Source organism: Panthera uncia, chromosome A2, assembly GCF_023721935.1.
Source record: "Panthera uncia isolate 11264 chromosome A2, Puncia_PCG_1.0, whole genome shotgun sequence".
Classification (NCBI taxonomy): domain Eukaryota; kingdom Metazoa; phylum Chordata; class Mammalia; order Carnivora; family Felidae; genus Panthera; species Panthera uncia.
The window spans coordinates 14,977,006-14,999,292 of record NC_064816.1 but is presented as its reverse complement, the minus strand read 5'-3'; the positions used below and the strand labels follow the sequence as shown (position 1 = coordinate 14,999,292).

At 49.1% G+C, this 22,287-nt stretch overlaps 1 protein-coding gene across 2 annotated transcripts; it reads right to left on the bottom strand.

The window, feature by feature from the left end:
• Positions 1–5,970: 5,970 nt before the first annotated feature.
• On the bottom strand, positions 5,971–13,911 carry CCR2 (C-C motif chemokine receptor 2). Of its 2 annotated transcripts, XM_049640332.1 has the most exons (3): positions 13,825–13,911; positions 13,556–13,664; positions 5,971–9,547 (listed from the first exon to the last, which is right to left on the bottom strand). In XM_049640332.1, exon 3 carries the CDS (start codon positions 9,534–9,536, stop codon positions 8,415–8,417), a length of 1,122 nt encoding a protein of 373 aa, XP_049496289.1. In that variant the 5' UTR covers positions 9,537–9,547; positions 13,556–13,664; positions 13,825–13,911; the 3' UTR covers positions 5,971–8,414. The 2 variants fall into 2 exon arrangements, with proteins under 2 accessions (XP_049496289.1, XP_049496290.1); XM_049640333.1 differs by lacking the exon at positions 13,825–13,911 and having other exon boundaries at positions 13,556–13,787.
• Positions 13,912–22,287: the final 8,376 nt, after the last annotated feature.

Sequence of the window (22,287 nt, the reverse complement as noted above, 5' to 3'; positions counted from 1 at the left end):
AGGCCAATGATTTATTTGTATAAGACCACAGGGCTTATCAATGGTGAGGCTGAACAGTTGAGATTCTGATTCTCTTAAGACTTGCCTGCAATGAAAGCCACGGAAACCAACTTGAAATTGATAGGGGATGCTTCACGTGAAGCCCATGGTCCCCTTTAGCCACTGTCCCCCCCATCCCCTGCGCCCAGCCCAGCCCACACCCATACCTCAGGCCCCAGTACTATTTTTCTCTGCAGACAAAAACAATTGGTCAGAGCACAAGCGGGGAGGGGCAGAGAGAGAAGGAGACACAGAATCCGAAGCAGGCTCCAGGCTCTGAGCTATCAGCTCAGAGCCTGACGCGGGGCTTGAACTCATGAACTGCGAGATCATGACCTGAGCTGAAGTCGGACGCTTAACCGACTGAGCCACCCAGGTGCCCCTAAAGAGCTTTAACTGTAGGCTGTCATGTGAGCAAAACACATTGCCCATCTTCCTTGGGGTCGGATATATCGTGGGGCACGTCGTTACAAATTTCCTCTACCCGGTCGCTATTTTGCAGCCCTCCAAACCGGCTGGTGTTCGTGAGCGCCTGCACCATGCCAGATACACAGGCAGCAGAGATCCTCTCTCCAAACAAAGTCTATCTGTAGTGATGAGAAATTTCCCACATAAAGTGAGCAGGAACTGACCAAAGAATAGGGTCAGGTTCAGGATTCTAGGACAATACCACCTGTAGGCACATGGAGCTTTCTTGGTGGTTGGTTACTTACCTAAAAACCTCAACTGTTGATGGCAGAGCTGAAAACACCGAGGGGGAGCCAGCCTGAGCCTCAAGAGCGCCCTCTGGGGTCTTCCGTTTTTGTCCACGACAGAATCAGAAGCGTTGGCTTGTGTGGCCTGAGAAAAGGCGGAGGAGACCCCAAACCTGGGGGGCGCAGCATAATGCAGGGCTAAGCAGGTGGCCTCCGCTGCCAGCCTGCCTGAGCTTGAAGCCCGGCCCAACCCTCAGCTTTCTCTTCTGTGGGATGGGCTGAATAATGGGTTGCCTCATGGGTTTGTGGGGAGGGGCTCATGAGGCACCCGCATCCAGAATTTGGCACATAATATACACTCGATAAACATCAACCCCCTAGCTACTCATTCCGTGATCCTTTCCTAGGGAGAGTTTATTTTGTAAATGGTTAACAAAATTGGTTCCCTGGGGTCCTTGCCTAGAGGAGGGTAGTATCAGCAAACTGGAAGCTGAAAGAGAGAAGTTAATGACTGGCAGTTGGAGAACAGGAGGAAATGATGGCTGGGGGAAGGCAGAAAAGCTACAGAAATAGCCAAGCAGCAACCAACCACCCATCCAGGGTGTACGCTTGTGTTACAACAGAGCCCAGCACTGGTCATCATAACCGGGAGAGCAAATCGGGAACAAAATCTCCGAGTTCATCCCGTGCGCGTAACTCAAGAGGGAACGCGTAGGACCTGGACCCTGCAGACCTGCTCCAGGGTTACGTCCCGGCATCAGCCTTTAACTACTTGCCTCTGAACAAGTTTCTGAAACTCCTCCAAGCCTTGGTTTTCGTGTCCTTAAACACGGGGCAACACACACACACACACACACACACACACACACCAACCAACCCAACACACAAATCTATTCGATAGGTCTGTGGTCAAGATCAAAGGATATAACAAGGGCAGAGTGTTTCCCAGATATCAGCCCTCTGTGGGCTACTTACGTGTGCTGTATACTTTGCAAAAATGTGGGTTCACAAAACGGGTAGCAAATGAATGGATATACAATTTCGCAGAAAACGGGGAGCATAGTTTTGGGTCTTCTGAGACCAGCTTTGTCTTTGCTGGTGCTGTGTGGACGCGTGGAGCTCTCAGATGCTGCCGAACGATGTTACATTTCTGCATGTGCCCCTGGCTGGCTTTCGTTTTCACCACCAGGGCTGGGGCTTTGCCCTGTGTTCCGCGTGTCCGGCGTCAGGGCGGCTGAGGATGTGACGGCAGGCTTGCCCCCAGGGGGCAGTGTGGAGCAGGTTTGGAGTCCCGGACTGCGCTGCCTTTAGCAAGAGATTCCCCTCTGCCCTTCCACTTCCTCATCTGTCAAGTGATGCCCGCGATCCCCGATCCCCGGGGGTTCCGAAGGCAGCTCCCCCCTTCGGTACTCTAGGTGACCGTGTGGCCATGCCGGTTTGGACAACACGCACTGGAGGGAAAGCGGGGTGATGATGCATATATGGGCTGAGACGGGGAGGCACAGCTTAGTAGGTGTCTTGTTTATGCCTCTCGGGTTTCTGGGTCCAGGGGTGGATTCTGGCCATCTCTCAGGATGGAGTTCATCCCAGGGAGTCACAAGCAAGTGAGGACCCCTGGGTACTTCTGCAGTGTAGAACCAAGGGAACATTTCAGTCTGTCTAATGTATGAAGTTAGGGAAAACAGAACAACAGAGAGTAAGGGAAAAAATCAGACATAGGCTTACAATCTCAAAACAGTCCTTTTTTTTTTTTTTTTTTAATGTTCATTTTTGACACAGGCAGAGGTCACGTGGAGAGGTGGCAGAGAGAGAGGGGGCCACAGAATCCCAAGCAGGCTCCAGGCTCTGAGATGTCAGCACAGAGCCCCATGCGGGGCTTGAACTCACGAGCCCTGAGATCCTGACCTGACTCAGAGCCAGATGGTTAGCTAACTGAGCCACCCAGGTGCCCCTCAACACAATCCTTTTAAACACGGGATGTGTCTCAATCCAGACTTTTTCCCACGTATACCTTTTGGTTCATTTTCCCACACATATACCAGTTGTACATGCTTCTCTCTCTGTTTTGTTTCTTTCTCTTCTCTTCTTTTCTTTTTTCTTTTTTTGCTAGAGATCACAGTATAGGCCTTTCATCGGGTTATTAAAAAAAAAAAACGCTCCCTCTATGTGACTCTTCCATTGTTATTTTTATGGTGGATTTATTTATTTATTAATTACTCGTTTGTTTTTATGGCAGTATAATTTAGATGCAGCAAAGTGTACCGATCCTAGGTGCACAGCTTGGGGAAGTTTCGATATGCACACACCCACATAACCACCTTCCCCCTCGCCGATCGAGGTGATAGGGAATTGTCCCATCACCCCAGAAGGTCACCTTGCGCCGTGCCCAGAGGTAAGGGCCACTCTGACTTCTGTCACCGGGGATCCTCATGTGCCTCTCCTTTAAGTCCATATACGTGGAATCGTAGACGCTACCCTCTGTCACGTCTGGCTTCTCTTGTTCGACGGAATGCCATAACCAGACTTGCTAGAGCCTTGCTATCAGACATTCCGGCTCCTTCCATCGGTCCGCACTATAACAGCCCGTTTCCAGTGTCTGTTGTCAGTGCTCTGTGACTCCCACCAAGGAGGACACTCCCAGTGTCCCCAAAGCCACCTTCCCCAAGAAATCCAGAGAATCCCCATGGTCCTCAAAGAAACAGGAAGAATCCCTCCTTACTGACATTTTGTCACCTGTGTGCCTTAGCAATGATGCCTTAGCAATGGCCCGTGACTCCCAGCACCGCTTCACCTTCTGCCTCAGACACACGACGCGGTGAGTGGGGCTGGGGGTCATCACGCTGCCCTCTCTAGCCTAACGTCTCTGTGGTCCAGGCCCTTCCCGGGATGGCGGGGGCGGGGGGGGGGGGAGCGGCGAATGCAGAGCAATGCACCGATTAAGGGCTGTGAGAGGCCCAGGGTGACTTTGGCGGATCGGATGACACCTGAACCTCTGTGTTGAGGTCTACGCAAAACAGGATATCATGTAGGACTTTTCCTGTTGCCCTAGAACAGGCGGTTGCAGCCCGAGGCTGAGGGCAGGGAGGTGTTACGTACCCTCCAGTTCTAAGGAAACCACTGACGCCCGGGTTACCCGTCTCCCTCGGGGGCTCGCAACTGTGCCCCCAGTTGTCGTGTCAACTCCTCCCACCCCAGTCCTATGAGGAGACACATCTGGGCAGGAAAGGCTTGTAGAAAAGGGTGGGATTGGTGGGGAGGTGAGAGGGGGGCTCCTGTCCTCAAAGCCAAGGGTGTGTGGGGGTCTGAGAGAATCGTGCGAGGAATGGGGGGCCAGCACCTCCTTTCTGGGTGGGGCATCCCCCGGGCAGCCGGCCAGCCGGGCAGGTGAGGAGGGGACTGGAGAGCCGAGGTGGGACACGGGGCAGTGAGGCAGCAAGGAGGGCTCGAGGATGTGAGACACCCCTGGGTCAAGTTCCAAACATAGTGCCGAAGTGACCATGTCCAAAGAGTTCGCCGACCGCAATCACTCACCGTACCCAGGGCCAGCCCTCCCCCCAATTCACGGGAGGTCCGCTCACCAGCCCGGATGCCTCTTCCCTCACGACAAGCTGCTTCTTGGTGACCTCTGGTGGCCTTTGTGCTGCTGGCTAATCTTCCCTGAAGCTTCCCTGAAGCCCTGGCAAATCTTCCATTTGTTAGGGAAACCCGGATAATGAGAAAAAGGCAAAGTGGAAGGAGGGGGTCCGGGTGGCTCACTCCCAGGAGGCGGCAGGGCCAGCTGCTTTGAGCATCGCGCATCGCGGATGACAGCAGGGGGGAGGAGGGGCTCTGCCAAGCCCCCAACCCCACCAGAAGTCTTAAGACACCCATCCCTGGGAATGATGATCTTCCCTGACGTCTGCTTGACTCAAACCGCCCACTCAAGTGTTCTCCTCGGGATAAAGACAGGGTTTCCGCTTCTAGAATGGAGAGGGTTGACAGCTTTTACGTGGCACTTTCCCTGGTGGCACTAAAATCCCACTGTAGCTATTACCGCTATGATGTAGGGCTTTCATCGAGTTAGCTACCCTCTCCTCTGGGCTCTCGGATGATTTCACATCGACCTCTATCTCCGTACTCTGCACTGTGCCTGCTGATTTGCAAACACTCCATCCTCCACCCCTCCACGCCCCCACCCCCCACCCCCCACCCCCCGTCCCTGCACTTGGAGGTCTGAGTACGTGGGAATTGACACATCGTCCTTATGGACCTGCCCCAGACGGGCGCGTGACGGATCCCCAGGCATGCTTGTCACCCTGAATTCCAGGATGGAACCACAAACAGATACTTTTCCAAATTTTATTTAGAAAGCCACCATGTACCGTATGTACTAATTCGCTAATTTTGTGCTTCTTGGCAAACAGCCCCCGCGGCCCGGTGGCTTCAAACAGCGAGCACGGACCGCTTGCCCCTGTGACGCGTGGCTGCCGTGTGCCTGGGCTCTGGCCGTGTTCTCTGCGTCTTCCTGCTGGCTCGCCACAGTGCCTGGTGTGGCCCGGGACGCAACTTCTGATGGCTGAGCAGGGGGAGTCAGGGGCTCGGCCCAACCACTCTACCCCTCTGTGTGGCTGAAGCAGATGTCCCTCCGCTCACTCTTCGGCGGCCGAGCCTCCTGGGGAGGGGGGGGGGGGGGGGACACCTGCAGGGCACACTGTCAGTCACACGGCGAGGACGAGAATGTGTAATCGCACAGGGGAAGGAGTGAAAAGCGAAAAATAAGACAATCTAAGGTTTATCATTATTATTATTGTGGTTAGAACACTTCACACGCCTTCTACCCCCCTGCAAGATTTTTAAGTGTATCATACATCATTCTATCTACAGGGAGAATGTTGGAAAGCAGATGTTTGGAATTTGACACCTTGTATAACTGGAATTTGGGGCACTTTGGTAGACGTATAGAGAAAATGCATCATATACATGCAGTGGAATATTCCTCAACCTTACAGAGAAGGATGTCCTGCCTTGTGCGGCAACATGGGTGAACCTTGGGGACGTTATGCTGGGTGAAAGAAGCCAGTCGTAGGAGGATGAATGTTCCACGATTCTCCTTCTACGGGGTGTCTAAAATGGTCGGAATCGTGGATGGGGTGGTTGCTAGAGGCTGAGGAGAGGAGAAAATGGGGGGTTGCTAATCAGATTTTCAAAAAATTTTTTTAAATGTTTATTTTTGAGAGAGAGAGAGAGAGAGAGAGAAAGAGAGTGAGCAGGGGAGGGGCAGAGAGAGAGAGAGAGAGACACAGAATCAGAAGCAGGCTCCAGGCTCCGTGCTGTCAGCCCAGAGACCTATGGGGGGGGGGGGCAAACTCACGAATCTTGAAATCATGACCTGAGTCAAATTCAGACACTTAGCCAACTGAGCCAACCAGGCGCCCCCCCCGCCCAGATATATATATATATTTTTAAAAAACAATATAGTGCGAGCATTGATTCATTTTCCAAATCATAGCTTTAAAAACCCCAATATTTCCATCTCATCACCAAAACAAAATTTCATGCATTCATTCAGATGATACAAATACCTGAAGGCCAAGCATGCACTCCCCTCTCCAAACACACACGCTTCTTTCCGGAGCCTTCTCTGGCTGTGAAGCAGGCAAGTAGAAACAGAGCAACTTCCAGCTCCCGGGTTGCCAGGTTCCAGAAGCCCCGTGTTTCCTGCTTGCACCAGATCCGAAATGCACTGGGTACCTGCATGGCTATTTTTCACTTGGTTCCGCCGAGATAAAAGTCTTTGCTTCCTTAAGTGACCCAACGTCCCTCCTTTACAAATTGGGTTTCAACGTTCGATTAGGGCTCCGTGCGATATAGGAGCTCCCAATCCAAACCGGACAGTCTGAGCCTCAATAAGGATACCTACAAAACACCGAAGCATCCAAACAGCATCAAACCCCTGATGTCCTGGGCTGCGCGAGGACACAAAAGAGATGTGTGGCAGTGAGTCCGGGAGAATAAAGACACAGCTGGGAAGGCAGTTGTGGAGTAGGTGCTGTGATCCCCATGATACTAGTTAGACACCAATCACTAGGCAGCCCGTGGATCACAGACCCGACTCCCTGATCGACACTATTTATGCTGCACTGGTAGTGTTCCCAGCAGCCCGCGCTCCGACATTTTAAGCTCAAAGCCAGATTTCGGTGACTAATACGGTATTTTCAGACTTGACCTAAGAGCAACTCTTCAAATGACGCTTTGCCCCATTTACAAGTTGTAGTTTTAGGTTTACTTCTATTTTTACTCGAGGGTGATGATGACGACGATGAGTTTTATTTATTTTTTTTACGTATCTGAACTCTACGCCTGTATCCAAAAATGAGGCGCTGGAAGGTAGTTTGCAAAAACGCTTTTCCCCAGCCCTTCTAGAGTCTTCCACCCTGCCTGGTGGGTTAGACCCTGATGGTCACAGGCCACCTGTGACGTCCAAGGCAGGGTGTCTGTCACGTCTGCCGGGCCCCTTCTCTGTCCCGGCAACACACCCCGGGGCCCACACCTGTCGCTCCCTATCTCGTGGGCCCACTGAGGAGTTCTGGGTGCACCGTTTTCTACTCCCCACGGCTAACTCTCCTGGGGGCCGGGCAATCCTCTGGGCACCAGTGATGCGATGAGGCCTGGGGGAGGGCGGCAGAAGGGGCTAGGGCAGCAGGAAGCAGGGACAGGCAGCAAGATCCAAAGACATGAGGCCTCGATGGGTTCTGATGCCTCTTTCCTGGCCTTCCTGCTCTCCGATTCTGGAAAACACTGCTGGGGCAGTGGCCTCACACACCCTCCTGAGCTCCTGATGCAGGAACTAAGCCTTCACTCCTTCCTGTCATCACTACCTGCACCCCCCTCCCCTACCGCCCGCCTTTCCCTGGTTACGACCCGACGAGGGCTCTTATTTTTTCATCTCATTATAGATTACGTGTATTTTATTAACCAAGAACGTTCTTACATTTTTACATCGGGGGAGGTGGCACGTGAGACGCGTGTGAACAACGGGGCATGGGGTTTGCTAGATTTCAGGTGTAGGGTGCGTGGTTATCGCAGATAAATCACAAGGAAGCAAAAATGTGTCCCGTGCTTGCACCGGAGAGGATGATTGGACCCAAAGTAAGCTCTCCGAGAGTTGTTATGGTTCCCAGGCTCTGGGACCCGGGGGTGGGGGTGGGGGGGCTTCCAGGCGGGGCTGGGGACAGTGCTGCTGAAACCTTCCTCCTCACCCAGGCTCAGCCATGCCCGCAGCTCCCTCCTCCTGGCACGGCCGGGACCCCACACGCCATCCCCCTGTGCCTGCTCAGCCCCCTCCCTGCCTCCAGCTGGGCCCCTGACCAGAGAGAGAGCACTGCGGGGCGAGTGAGGCGCAGGTGAAGGCTGGAAGAGGGGCATAGGCATTCTCCAGATGTGGCGTTTCCCAGGAACTGGGGAGGAGCTCTTTGGAGAGTCACGGTCTGCACCCACAGTTGTTCTGGAACATTCCCTGAGCGCCCGTTGGCCGCACAGGGAGGGACGAAGTCTGTCTTGGTGCGTCTGATCCTGAGCTTCCCGTGGGCACTTGCCTGAGAGGCTCACGGGCCTCCCTTCTCCAATGGACCCCCGAAGCCTTTTATCACACGCAGTTTTCCGTTCCCCCCCCTTGACGGTCGGAGGCAAACTGTTACTCGTTTACAAGCCCGCAGACACCTCCTGCTCGCCTGTGGAAGGCGTGTATGTGGAACTCACTCGATCCGCGGTCTCCCCGTAGAAGACCGGGCACTGTTTGCAGAGATGCTTGGCGATGTGCTTTCGGAAGAACAGGGAGAGATGCCTTCTGAACTTCTCCCCGACGAAGGCGTAGATGATGGGGTTGATGCAACAGTGCGTCATTCCCAGGGTCTCCGTCACCTGCATGGCTTGGTCCAGCTGACTGGTGCTCTGGCAGTCACTCACGTTAAAGGATTCCGGGAAGGTGCTCAGCAGGAGGACGATGTTGTTGGGGGCCCAGAAGAGAAAGTAAACGATCATGATCACGAAAATGAGCTTCACGGCCCTGTGCTTCTTCTTCTCGTTCCGACACCGGAACAGGGTCCTGAGGATGGCAGAGTAGCAGATGATCATGACGAGCAGGGGCAGGACCAGGCCCAAGACGCTCCTCGTGACTGCGTGGAAAGTCTTCCATCCTGGTGAGAAAGAAGGGCGGCAGGAGTAAAAAGAGTCTTCCCACTGCAATTTGTTAAAGACGCACCCCGGCAGAGAGGCGACCACGGCCGCCGCCCAGGTGACCGCGCTTGTCACCGCCCCAAAGGTGACCGTCCTGGCCTTTAAAGCGAACACAGCGTGGACGATAGCCAGGTACCTATCGACGGTCAGGAGGATGATGAAGAAGTTTCCGCCAAAGTAACCGACGTGATAGAGCCCGGTGACCGTCTTACACATCACATCCCCGAAGACCCACCCGTTGGCGGCATAGTGGGCCCAGAAGGGGAGGGTGAAAAGGAAGAGCAGGTCGGAGATGGCCAGGTTGAGCAGGTAGACGTCAGTCATGCCCCTCAGCTTTTTGCAGTTGATGAGGATGAGGACGACCAGTAGGTTGCCCACGAAGCCAGAAATGAACACGAGTGAGTAGAGCGGAGGCAGGAGCCGGACCGCGTTCTGCCTCACGTCGGTTTTCTGGCACGGTGCGCTGTAATCATAGTCGTAATTGGTGGTGGGTTCCTCGTTGCCCCCCTGGTTGCTGGTGGTGAACAGAGACTGGGGTGTGGACAGCATGGGGTAGCTGAACAGGGCAAGCGTGTCGTTGTCGCCCATCTTCCTCCGCCCTGTAATCAGAGGACGAAATGATCACACACCGCGTATCGGCCGCCGTCCCCGATATTAAAAATGTCCCCGCTCCCCTTCAGCCCCGGCCCAGCGTTCGCCTTCCTTTCACGGCCATCTCCTTGAAAGCTCGCATGCGCCCGGCGATCACTTCCCTTTACTCCTTCCAGCAGATACCGCTTGTCGACCCTCCGGCCGTTTCTCGACACCCCGGGCCTTCCCAGAAAGCCCGACTCTTATTACAAAGTTCCCCTCGCTGCATACTTGCTTTTTTTCCTACCTCCTCTGCCGGGCCGCGCAGGCCCGTGACCCACTCCTGGATGGCACTGTGGAAGGGGACCCTGCCAGGGGGTCCCTGGTAATGCTCTCCTCTGACGGGAGAGAAGCAGCAGAAGCCCTGGCCCCCCTGTCCCCTTCTGCCTCTGCAGCTTGTCTTGTGAGGGCCTGGTGCTTGGGACCCTGAACAAAAGACTCAGAGGACGGAGCAAAACGAGGCAGAGTCCCAGCATCACCAAGTCGTAAGCCCTGGCCTTGAACAGCCCATCCTCTGAAAAAAATAAATAAAGCCTTGTTTGTAAGCTACGGTGCGTTCCATGTTATGTGGCTGGAAAGCCGAGAGCGTTCTCGCTGACACCCCTGTCCACCCTCTGCCTCCGTCACCCTGCCAAAGCTTCTCCTGCAAGATTGCAGTGACAATCCCACTGCTCAATGCCTGGCTCTCCTTCAGCTTTATCCTCGTTGAGCATCAGACCCGTCTGTTAGGTTCTTCCATTTAAAACTCATTTTGCGGGCTCCTGGGGGGCTCAGACGGTTGAGCATCTTACTGTTGATTTCAGCTCAGGTCATGATCTCAGTTTGTGAGGTCAAGCCCCACCTCGGGCTCTGTGCTGATGGCACAGAGCCTGCTTGGGATTCTCTCTCTCTCTCTCTCTCTCTCTCTCTCCCTCTCCCTGCCCCTCCCTCCCTCTCTCAAAATTACTAAACATTTGGGAAAAAAACACAAACTCGCCTGGCTTCCGGGAGGTTAGTACCTGTCTCGCACCTTCTTATTCATTTTCTTCGTTGGTGTCTCCTTCCCCCGTCTACACTGCGAGAATCCCCGGGCACGATCCTTGGCTGCCGCCTCGTTACCCGTTCTCTTTATTCTCACCCCAAAGTTCTTGCTGAGTCGTGTGGTGTAATTACAAGGTTTTAGGCCCCCCGAATGCCAATGCTCTGGCTACTGGTCTCAACTTTCAACCCCTACCTCTCAGTTGAGTTTCCTACTGCCTCCTGCATGTAAGAACTCACTCATTTGACCAGCATTTATTGAGCACCTACTGCGAGCCATGCTGCATTCTAGGTAGTGGAGATACAGCAGTGAGCAAAGTGGGCATCACACAGGTACCTCACATTCAACCCACCCCGAACCCAACACCCCCGGAAGCGTCCTTCAGCTGGTGGGCTCCTTATCTTGGCTACTATCCTTGACTGTCCAGGAAGCGGGAGTGGGCATTGTCCCGGGTCCCTCGTCTTCAGAAGCCTGGGAGCAGGCCTCAGGAACCAACAGACCCAGGTTCAAATCCTGCTTCCAACGACTTACGAGTTGTGGTATTTGGGGCTAACTACTTCCTCAATTCGCAGTTTCTTAATGTATAAAACGCTAGCTCTGCTGAGTGGCCGCAGAGGTGAGCGAAGAGGAGGACCGAGCGCAGCGCCCGGAGCAGGGACGGGCTCTGTGCGACCTCTGTCGCGTCTAGTGACCTTCACCTCGTAAACACCTCCGGGTCTGGCCCCCCTGCCAGCCCCTACCGCCTGGCCTCGGACGCTGCTCGCCTCATCGTTGCCGTCGTCTCGCCTTGCACGCGGCTTGCTCCTGACCACGCTCCGTTTCCACCCGTCTTGCCCAGCACCGCGCTGGGAGATCGGGTGCTCCTCTGCTGAAAACCGCCAGCAGCCCCACGATTTGTATGTGGCGGGACCTCAAAGGCAATGTCCTAGCCTAGAGTCGTGAGCTCCCAGCCATCCGCCAGCTGCTCCGATTCCCCTTCTCTGTGAGGCCAAACCCGCCTCCCCTCTCAATCACTCGAGAGCGTCTCATAAAACCGTGCTTGCCTCTCGACAGGCCCTTATCACACCATCTTCCATCGTGTGCTCCCTGAGGTCCAGCTCATGTTCCTGTCCCCAGCTCTTAGGGTAGCCTCTGGCTACAGGAGGCACCAAGAAATGTTCATTGAGAGACTGCGTGAAAGTCTTTATACTGAGTCTGACATCTAACATCAATAGTCTCAAGAAAGTCGATTCTTTTTCCTGGTAGTGGCTGGGAATTGGTTTTTCTCTTTGTGCACGCCCTTATTCTTCAGTTTCTCTTGTGATCGATACTTCTCCTAGGTTTTGCATTTCACCAAGCCAGATTCTTGGAAATCTGCAGCAACTAAATAAAACCTTTAATCCAGCTTGGGAAGAAAAACAACGTATCCACCACAAGGAGGACACCTGGGATCGTTAAACTGAGGGCTCCTGGAGCTCCAGGTGCTGTGCTACGTGCTTTGCCCGCGTTAATTAATTTACTCTTGGCAATAATTTTGTGAGCACGTGTTCACACATCTTTACGGTGCAGAAATTCGAAATTCGGGCACGGATGAGTTAAACGACTTCCCCAGATTCACAAGACAAGTGATAGCTGAACTGGATGTTGAACGCGGGGCTCTTCAGTTACAAAAAGACCCCAGGAGCTTCTATTCCCAGGCTGGGAGCGCAGAGACGGATGCAGAACCGGTAACAATTTTCTAGGTATCCTTGCATGCCTTGAACAGAACTTCTATGGCATTTGGATTTAAAGCCCACACACTCACCCACATGAGCATGCCCCACTCATGCGCATACGCGCACACACACACACACACACACACACACACTTTACTAGAAAATAAACGCCATGAGGGCTTAGGGATTCGCCTTGCAAAGAGAGATCTTGGTGCCCCAGAGCCTGAGCTGGCACCCAGAGGCTGCTGAAGAAATACCATTTCGGCAAATGAATGACAGAAAACTAGCAGGCTGCAAGCTACCGAGAAACGCGATGCCCCACTGTGGACTAGCCTCCCAGGTAATGCAGCGGGAGACCTGATAGGGGGGTCCTTGCACACAGCCCCTTAACTGCAACACACCCTCTGGGCTATTCTGTAACCAACCACAGGGTTAGCCTCCTCATCTGGGTAGGAAAGTGTGCAGTAGACCCATGGTTCTCAAAGGCTGGGCTTCAGCAGCACACAGGAAATCTGTAGTCAGAAATGCACAACCCAGACCCTCTGGTGGTTCAGAACGGGGGTTGGTGGGGGGAGAGGATGGAGCGCGAGGAAGTCGGTTGCTCTGACCGCTTCCACCTTGCCTCCCCTCCGCTTTGTTTACCTGCACTGGCTTCTCAACTACCAGCCGCCTCTTCCCACACTGCCTCTCCCCAGTCACTCCAACACACCTAGCTCCTAGCACAGCAGACACTTAGCAAGGTGCCGCTTTCAAGTGGCAGGACACATCCTGAATCAGTAAAAAGCCGCCTCTCAGAAAAAGAGGTTCCTCACTTCAGCCTCCGTGGCTGTCCTGAATTGAGGCAAGGGGCCCATTGTGGTTCAGGGCCTGGACCATCACATATATGGAATATGGGGGCGGGTAGTATTTGGGATAGAAAGTTCCAGTTCTTTCAAGCCCTTGGAGGCTGGGGAGGGCAGAGTGAGGGGCAATAGCCTGAGCATCCTTACTCTCCTGTCTTCTTCAGCGTGCTGTCCTCTCACCTGAGCCCCGTTGGGGGGGGGGGGTCTCAGCCTACTCTGAACTTGTTCACTGCTATCAGAGCCTCTCCAATGATCCTGGTGCATACACCACCCTCCACCCTTTCCTCCATGAAGACGATCCCCCAGGAGCCTGGGCTATGCAGCCCTCAGGGTGCTCCCATCCCTACATCTCCAGCGTCGGGATGCTTTCAGCCTGTGACTTATAAAATAATGAAAAAAAAAAAAAAAGCACCCACAACTCACCAGTGGATGGCTTCTCCCAAGTGGCCCTGGAGCGTCAGGCTTCCCAGCAACTGAACCAAAGAGATCTGGAGGTAGAAACTTGGTGTGCAGAAGAAGGAAATAATGTTTCCTGCAAAAAAGAAGGCGGAGAAACACGGGCAAGTAATGTTAAAAATTTTAAGAAAAAAAAAAAAACCCACACACAACAGTGATACAGTTCTTCTTTTCCAGCCAGGAACCCTATACCCTAGGTTGAGGACTTCAGAGTAATATTAATTTTGAAATCTTACTTATGCAACCTTGAGTATGAGTCAAGCACGCCCTGTACATCTGCTCCTGTGTCTAACGACTCTGGGGTTATCTTGTGGGTCTCTCTATCTGGAAATCTTCCTTCTCTCTTCTGCCGGTGATAATTTGCATGAAATGAGCACAACAGAACTTCATTCTTCCGAGGATAAATGCCAACAGGGGGGCTGTGGGTGATGGTGGAGACAATATAAAGAGTTTCGTGTGACCATCCACAATGGATTTGGGATCAGATTGGAAATTTTATCTAGGTACAGATTTTTAATGAAAAGGGAAAGCAAAATTGTCTCTTGTATTAGAGATGTCCTTAGCAAGAAGGGCCTCAATTAGTGTAGGTTCCACTCTCCAGAAAGAAGTTTTTATAAAAGAAAACACCACTGAGAGTCTGGGAAGAGAGTAGCATGGAAAGCACTAGAAATCTCTCTCCCTATCCAGGCAACAATTGTACCGACAGAATCTGTCTGACCTAACTATTCCAGAACTCTGGAGTCTACTGAAGGCCCTGCAATGGTCAGGGGAAGGCTTGGATGATCAATTGCAGTTAACTTTGGTCATTTTTAGCTCTTGGCACAGTAGCAGCTACCCGTGCCCCACCCACTCCCCTTAGCACACATGCATAAAGATGTAATTCTGTGACACTAGCCACCAAACGGGGTGAGGACAGAGCCGTAAAAGAGCGGGGTTTTGTGTGTTGTTGATGTCGAACTGGTATAAATTTAAACTAGAATGAGGGCACCTGGGTGGCTCAGTCGGTTAAGCGTCCGACTTCGGCTCAGGTCATGATCTCGCGGTTCGTGAGTTCAAGCCCTGCGTCGGGCTCTGTGCTGACGGTTCAGAGCCTGGAGCCTGCTTCGGATTCTGTGTCTCCCTCTCTCTCTGCCCCTCCCCTGCTCATGCTCTGTCTCTCTTTGTCTCTCAATAATAAATAAATGTTAAAAAAATTTTAAACTAGAATGTTATAACCTTGGGATATTATATGTGATCTCTGTGGTAACCACAAAGAAAATAGCTTTAGAACATACATGAAAAGAAATACAAGGGAATTTAAATATTTTGCTACAAAGAAATCAACCAAATACAAAATAAGACAGTAGGGTAGGAAAAAAGGGACAAAAAAACCTGTAAGTGTGCACATAGGAAAAAATGCCAAAATGACAGAACTAAGTCCTTCCTTATCAGTAATTACTTTAAATGTAAATGGATTAAATTCTCCAATCAAAAGATAGAGAGATGGTAGAACGAATAACAAAACAAAACAAAACCTGATCTAACTATATGTTGTCAACATGAGACTCGTTTTTGGTCTAAACACACAAATATATTGAAAGTGAAAGGATGGAGAAAAATATTAACTAAAAGATATTAAACAAAAGAGAGCAGGGATGACTATACCAATGTCAGACAAAATAGCCTTTATTTATTATAATAATAATAATTATTATCATTATTATTATTATTTTAAGCAGGCTTCACACTCAGCACAGAGCCCAACGTGGGACTCAAACTCACGACCCTGAGATCAAGACCTGAGATGAGATCAAGAGTCAGACCCTTAACCGAGCCAACCAGGGGGCCCTGACAAAATAGACTTTACATCAAAAAAAGCTTACAGAAGATAAAGACAGATGTTGTATATTACAGGGTTTAATACAGTCAGAAGACATAACAATTATGAGTATCTATACCTAATGACAGGTCATCAAAATATATTAAGCAAAAACTGACAGGACTGAAGGAAGAAAAAGATAGTTGCACAATAATAGTTGGAGATTTCAATACCCTGTTCTTGATAATGAATAGAACAGCCAGATGGAAGATAAGTAAGAAAGCACAGGACTTGAACACACAACAAGCCAACTGGATCTAACAGACATACATGGAGTACTCTATCCAAGAATAATAGCATTATGTATTCTTCTCAAAGGCACTTGGGACATTTTTTTCAGGAGAAGCTGTATTGAAACTAGACAGAGAACTTGTAAAACTCAACAACTAAACAGCAACTCAATTCAAAACTGGGCAAAGGACTTGAATAGACATTTCTTCAAAGAAGATATACCAATGGCCAGGAAGCACGTGCTATGCTCAATACCACTGATCATCAGGGAAATAGAAATCAAAGCTACAATGAGACACCACTTCACAGCCATCAGGATGGCCACTATCCAAACAACAGAAAATAACAAGTGTTGGGGAGGGTGTGGACAGACAGAAACCTTTGCTTACTCTTATGGGGATGTAAAAATGGTACCGCTGTTGTAGGAAACGGTGTGGTGGTTCCCCCAAAATGTAAAAGTAGAATTACTATGTGATCTGACAATTCCACTTCTGGTTATGTACTCAAAAGAACTGAAAGCAGGGTCTTGAAGAGATATTTATGGTCTTGAAGAGATATTTATATGCCCATGTTGATAGACATATTATTCACGAGAGCTTCAACGTGGATGAATGGACGAGCAAAATGCGGCATACACATACTATGGCATATTATTCGGTCTTCAAAAAGAAGAAAATCCTGACATAGCCTACACCACGGAAGAACCTTGAAGACATTATGCCGAGTGAAATAAGCCAGTCACAAAAAAGACCAGGTGAGTCCACTTACATGAGACATGAGATACTTAGTCAAAACCGTCGAGACAGAGAGTAGGACGGTGGGTGCCAGGGGCTTGGGTGAGGGATGAATGGGGAGCTCATGTTTCATGGGTACAGAGTTTTGGTTTTACGAAATGAAACGAGTTCTGGGGATGGCTGATGGTGACGGCTGCACAACGTCACAAGCGTGTTTAACGCCACTGAACTATACACTCAAAAGCGGTTAAAATCGTAAGAGTTTATGTGGAGCAAACATAAGGTGTTACATTTGTTTTGTCACAATAACAAAAGAAAAGACAAAGAGACATCGTAAGAGTTTATGTGACGCAAACATAAGGTGTTATGTTTGTTTTGTCACAATAAAAAAAGAAAAGACAAAGAGACATCGTAAGAGTTGATGTGACGCAAACATAATGTGTTACGTTTGTTTTGTCACAATAAAAAAAGAAAAGACAAAGACAGGGCGAATTCTGCGATTTAGGCAATTGTGCTGAGGAATATTCCTCAGGTCCCAGAGGGAACATTGGGTCACCTGAGTTGGCTCCACACACTTTCTGGAATTCAGCAGATCTGAGGTCAGGATCTTACGCTGGTGCCTTGGCGAATCTCTAAGCTTTGACTTCTCCAACTATAAACTAGGAATAACAAAGCCTCTGGGGTCAGTGGGGCTTCAATGGATACAAAGAAACTAGTATAGTGTCTGGTATGAAGTAGGCACTCAACAGAATAGTGGCTAACGACAACAATAAAACACTCCGTGAAATCTGGGGGGCCCTTCCGGATTTCCATTTGTTGTAACCATGTATCCTGCATACGACCTGGTTTTTGTGCGAAGAAAGAAGGGCCTCAGGTCTTTCCTTAGAAGACAGCTCCTGGCTTGGTCAGGAACATGAAAAATTCTCCACTTGGTCCCTAATGTGGTCTCTGAGCGGGGGTCAGAAGGGTCTTTCTGAGATTTCAATGGTAAAACAGATCGTACTCACCCAGTGATGCTGGGTCTGTGCCCACTTTATGGAATGCCCTCACTGGGGCCTCTTGCTGCTGGTTCCTTTGAGTCAGTCTGCGATGGGGAAGGTCAAGACCCCAGAATTTTGCCCTTGTTGATTTCTGTCTTCGCACTAGACATCACCGACTCCAGCCTTGCTTTATAAACAGAGAGAGGCAGAGAGGTAGGGGGGTGGCAGAGCCAGAATCTGAATCTTTGTCTTATGTCTAGCACAGAGAACGGAAGGCACATTCAGACGACAATTTGAAGACACAGCGTAAGGCTGAGCGAACGTATGGAAGGGTGGGCAGTGTGAAGAGAACCAATAGGTGGCGAGAAGTCCAAAGACTAGTGGGAACTCTTACCCTATGCTTGAAGGGCCAAACGAATAAATATCGCCCAATCCCCATTGCGAGCTGAAGATAGAAGGACCCAGCTGCTGCTAGAACTTCCACAGGGCAGGAGGAGAGCAGGAACAGAAGTCCTCTGACCTCCTGCCAGTGCCTGAACCCGACAAGAAGAGGGAGAAGCTGGAGTCCAGCTGACGTAGCCAACAGGTGTCAGCTTCCTGGTAAATCAGAGTGGATCTGGGGGAGCATGGTTAATAATCACTCAGCTATTAAGTCAATTAAGTCAAACTTCTTTTTTTTTTTTGTCACTAGGTTCTCACTTGGTCCATGAGGATAGTCAGAAAATTGGGAGTTGGGATAAGTACACCTTAGAATTCTTTATACACATGGAGAGAGTTAGAGCGATGATTTTCCAGCAGTTTGAGAGCCTCATGTCTACCAGTTGGCACTGGGTTCATGGGCTCTGAAATGCTCAGTGTGGAAGAGGGGGTATGGCCTTTTAAGCAGACTTGCAGGAAAGTGTGTCGCCAGCCTCTTGTCTCAAGGTGACCTGAGGCAGGGATGAGGGGACTCTTAGTTCTGCAAACCAATGAAATAAAAATAGGTCATGTTCCCTGAGTGAAGAAAGAAGAACCAGATCCACATCGGCCAAGGTTAAGATTCTTGTGGACTGTTCTCTGAAGGCCTGCAGCTGAGTTAGGGATTAGACCATCGAAGCTGAACGTTAGATTTGTTCTAAGAACCTCTCTTCCCTTGCATGGATGGCAATATTCAGTTCAATGAAAACATGGGGAAAAGTGTGGCTGGATCGGTTGACACCCTTAGGAGATAAATTCTTGCCCTTTTTTCAACACAGATGTTTTGGTTGATTGTGGTTTCTACGGTTTGCATGCTTCCTGTGACCTACTAAAATAGATCAGTGAGTTCTAGGATTTTACATGTTCAGTATGGGTTAAAAACAGTGATCTCGACCAATGTGATACCCATGGAAAAAGCACCGTTATACATTCCTACGTGCTCTGCTCATATTTCTAGGGTAAAAATAGCACAAATGATTTCCACTGCTTTTGACTCAAGTCACAAAGTAACATGACAGCAAGAAAGCCTGGAAACTGCAAATGGCTTTTGGAAAGCCACAGTGTCAGGTAAGAGAAGCCAGGCACGAATGTTTCCCTCCTCCTTTTCCAAGGTCACCACCATTTCCAAGTGAACCAAGAATAGACAAGGGTATGTGATGAAAAGAAAGAAAGAGAGAAAGAAGGAAAGAAAGAGGGAAAGAAAGAGAAAGAAAGAAAGAAAGAAAGAAAGAAAGAAAGAAAGAAAGAAAAGAAAGAAAGGAAGAAAGAAAAAGAAAAAGAAAGAAAGACATCATAAAAAAGTGTAAAGGTAGCAGATTGGATGTTTTCCATACCTTAAGGCCAAATAAACTTTGGAAAATAGAAGTGAAGTCAAAATCTTTAGTACATCCAGCTGCTGAAAAGCCCTCTCAAGTGACTTAAGAGGATGTCATTTGAACCTGAGGTAGGGAGGAAGGGAGATAATCTTGTATTCTACAGCCCAGTGTTTTAAACTACTCTGCAACCAGACTCAGATCTTGGTCTCGGAGGTGGCCTGCTCTGGGGAGAAAGCTATGGCTGGGGATGGGTCAGGACACAGTACTTGGAAGGCATTTTTAGAGACCCCCAGGACATTGCAACAGTGTGGGACGGGTGCTCGTTCTGGGAAACCAGAAGCTAGAATTCACTGTCGCCGCCATCACCTGCCCTCCCCCCAAGGCGTGGTGAGTAAGAGGAGGATGGGTGAATACCTACAGGATGAGGTTTCATACACGGCAGTAGAAGCCATAACTACTCCTCTCCCACCTCTGACAGCTACCATTTGAGTGTGGTTTCTGAGGTGTCCCAGGGAGGGGCATGATGTTGTAGCCATCCGAAAACAGCTCACATAGTGCTCTTTGCAGGTGCTGGTGGCATGAGAAGAAACCCGCAAATCTGGATGTGGCAGAGATTCTGATTGGAGGACGTGACTGAGGCCTCCCTCTGGATGGGCGGTGGGTGATGGAAGATAGAAAGACCCTTCCCAAGTATGGCTAGTTGAAGATGTGCCCAACCGCTGCTGGCTTTATAAGAACCATAAATAACACTTGGTGGTGAGGAAAGAACAAGTGTGGAGAGGACAACTCATTTGTAATGCAGTGCAGGTATACATCCATATAAAGATATAGTATGTGTTATATATATAATATATTATATATCTATTTAAAGTAATGCATGCTTAAAGCAAATGTTAGTTCTTTGAAAAGATAACAAAGTTGACAAAACCCTAGCTGTACGAAGAAAAAAAGAAAACACATAAATAACTAAAATCAGATGAAAGTGGGGATATTACTCGTGAATTTATAGAAATAAAAAAGATGGTAAGAGAATATCATATACGATGTCTATTAAGTAACAGGGACAAATGAAATGAAACGGAAAAATCCCTAGAAAAACATAAACTGCCAAAAACTGCCTCAAGAACAAATAGAAAATCTGAAAAGATCTGTATAAAATAAAGAGATTAAACCAGAAATCAAAAATCTCCCAACAGATAAATGCCCAGGACTGAGTGGCTTCATTGGTGAGTTTTACCAAACCTTTAAAGAAAAACTAACATCAGTCTTTCTCAAACTGTTCCTAAAAATAGAAAAAGGGGGATATTTCCTAATTCATTCTATGAAATCAGAATTGACGTGCTGGCAAAACCAGACAAAGACACCACAAGAAAACTGCAGACCAATATCCTTTTTGGATGTAGATGTGAATATATTTTTTCTTCACTCTGTTAATATCAGGTATGATATTGGTTGATTTTCCTATGTTGAATCACCCTTGCTTTCTTTGGATAAATTCTATATGGTCATGGAGTATAATTCTTTTAATGTGCCATTAGATTCAGCTTGCCAGTATTTTGCTGAGAGTTTTGCCTCTTTGCAAAAAAACAACCTTGGAGGATTCCAGCTTCCCGATTTCAAAATGTACTACAAAGCTACATTAACTGGCATAAGGATAGACCTATAGATCAGTGGAATGTAATTGAGAGCCCAGAAATAGACTCCTACGTCTATTGATTTTCAGCAAGTTTGCCAAGACCACCTACTGGAGAAAGAACATTCTCTTCAACAAATGGTGCTGAGACAACTGAATATCCACATGCGAGAGAATGGAGTTGGATCCCTTCCTCACATCATATATAAAAATGAACTCAAAGTGGATCAATGATGTAAATATAAGAGCCAAAACAATATAATTCTTAGACGAAAATATAGAAGTGAATCTTTATGACCTCTGATTTTGAACGAATTCTTAGATACGACACCAAGAACATGAGTGGCAACAACCAAATAGGTAAATTGGACTTCAACAATGATGAAGCATGCAGCCTTCCTGAGATTCTCTCTCTCTCTCTCTCTGTCTCTTTCTCTCTCTTTCTCTCCCTCTGTCCCTCTCCCCTGCTTGCTGACGACACACACTCTCTCTCTAAAAAAAAAAAAAGTAGTATTTTAACTGACCTCAAAAATATGGAGGGTGAATAAGAGTTGACCAAAGAGATTTCATCATAATGGTGATATTGATGATGATGATGGCAATGGAAGACATTATTAAATGCTTATAGGCACTGTTCTAGTGCTCTCTGTCTAGTGGCCGCATTTAATCCTTATGACAACCCTCTGAGCTCAATGCTATTATTATACTCAATGTTCAGGAGAAAAACTGAGGCAATGAATTTAAGAATCTCTCCTTAAGTCAACTCAGCACTGGGATTCAAGTCCAAGCGGTGTGCCTCAACACCCCTGCTCTTTTTTTTTTAAGTTTATTTATTTATTGGGGCATCTGGGTGGCTCAGTCAATTAAGCACCCGACTTCAGCTCAGGTCATGATCTCACGATTCATGGGTTCGAGCCCTGAATCGGGGTCTGTGCTGACAGCTTCTTCAGATTCTGTCTCCCTCTCTCTCTGCTCCTCCCCCACTCTCTCTCTGTCTCTCTCTCTCTCAAAAATAAACAAAAGTTTATTTATTTACTTTTTGAGAGAGAGAGAGAGAGCAGGGGAGGGACAGAGAGAGAGGGAGACAGAGAATCCCAAGCAGGCTCTGCACTGTCATTGCAGAGCCTGATGGGGGGCTTGAACTCACGAATGGTGAGATCATGAACTGAGCCGAAATCAAGAGTTGGACGCTTAACTGACTGAGCCACCCAGGTGCCCCTTAATACCCCTGCTGTTAACCACTGTGTGAAGACTCCAGGTAGAGGGACCTATACAAGTGAAGGCCAGGAAGCAGAAAAGAGCCAGTTAAAAAAATTACATGTTGCATTTTTGTTTTCAAAATGGAAAATTTAAATATACAGAAAAATTTTTTAGCTTATTTATTTATTTTTGAGAGAGACAGAGAGAGCAAGTAGGGGAAAGACACAGAGAGAGAGAGAGAGAGAGAGAATCCCAAGAGGCTCCGCACTGTCATCGCAGTGCCTGATATGG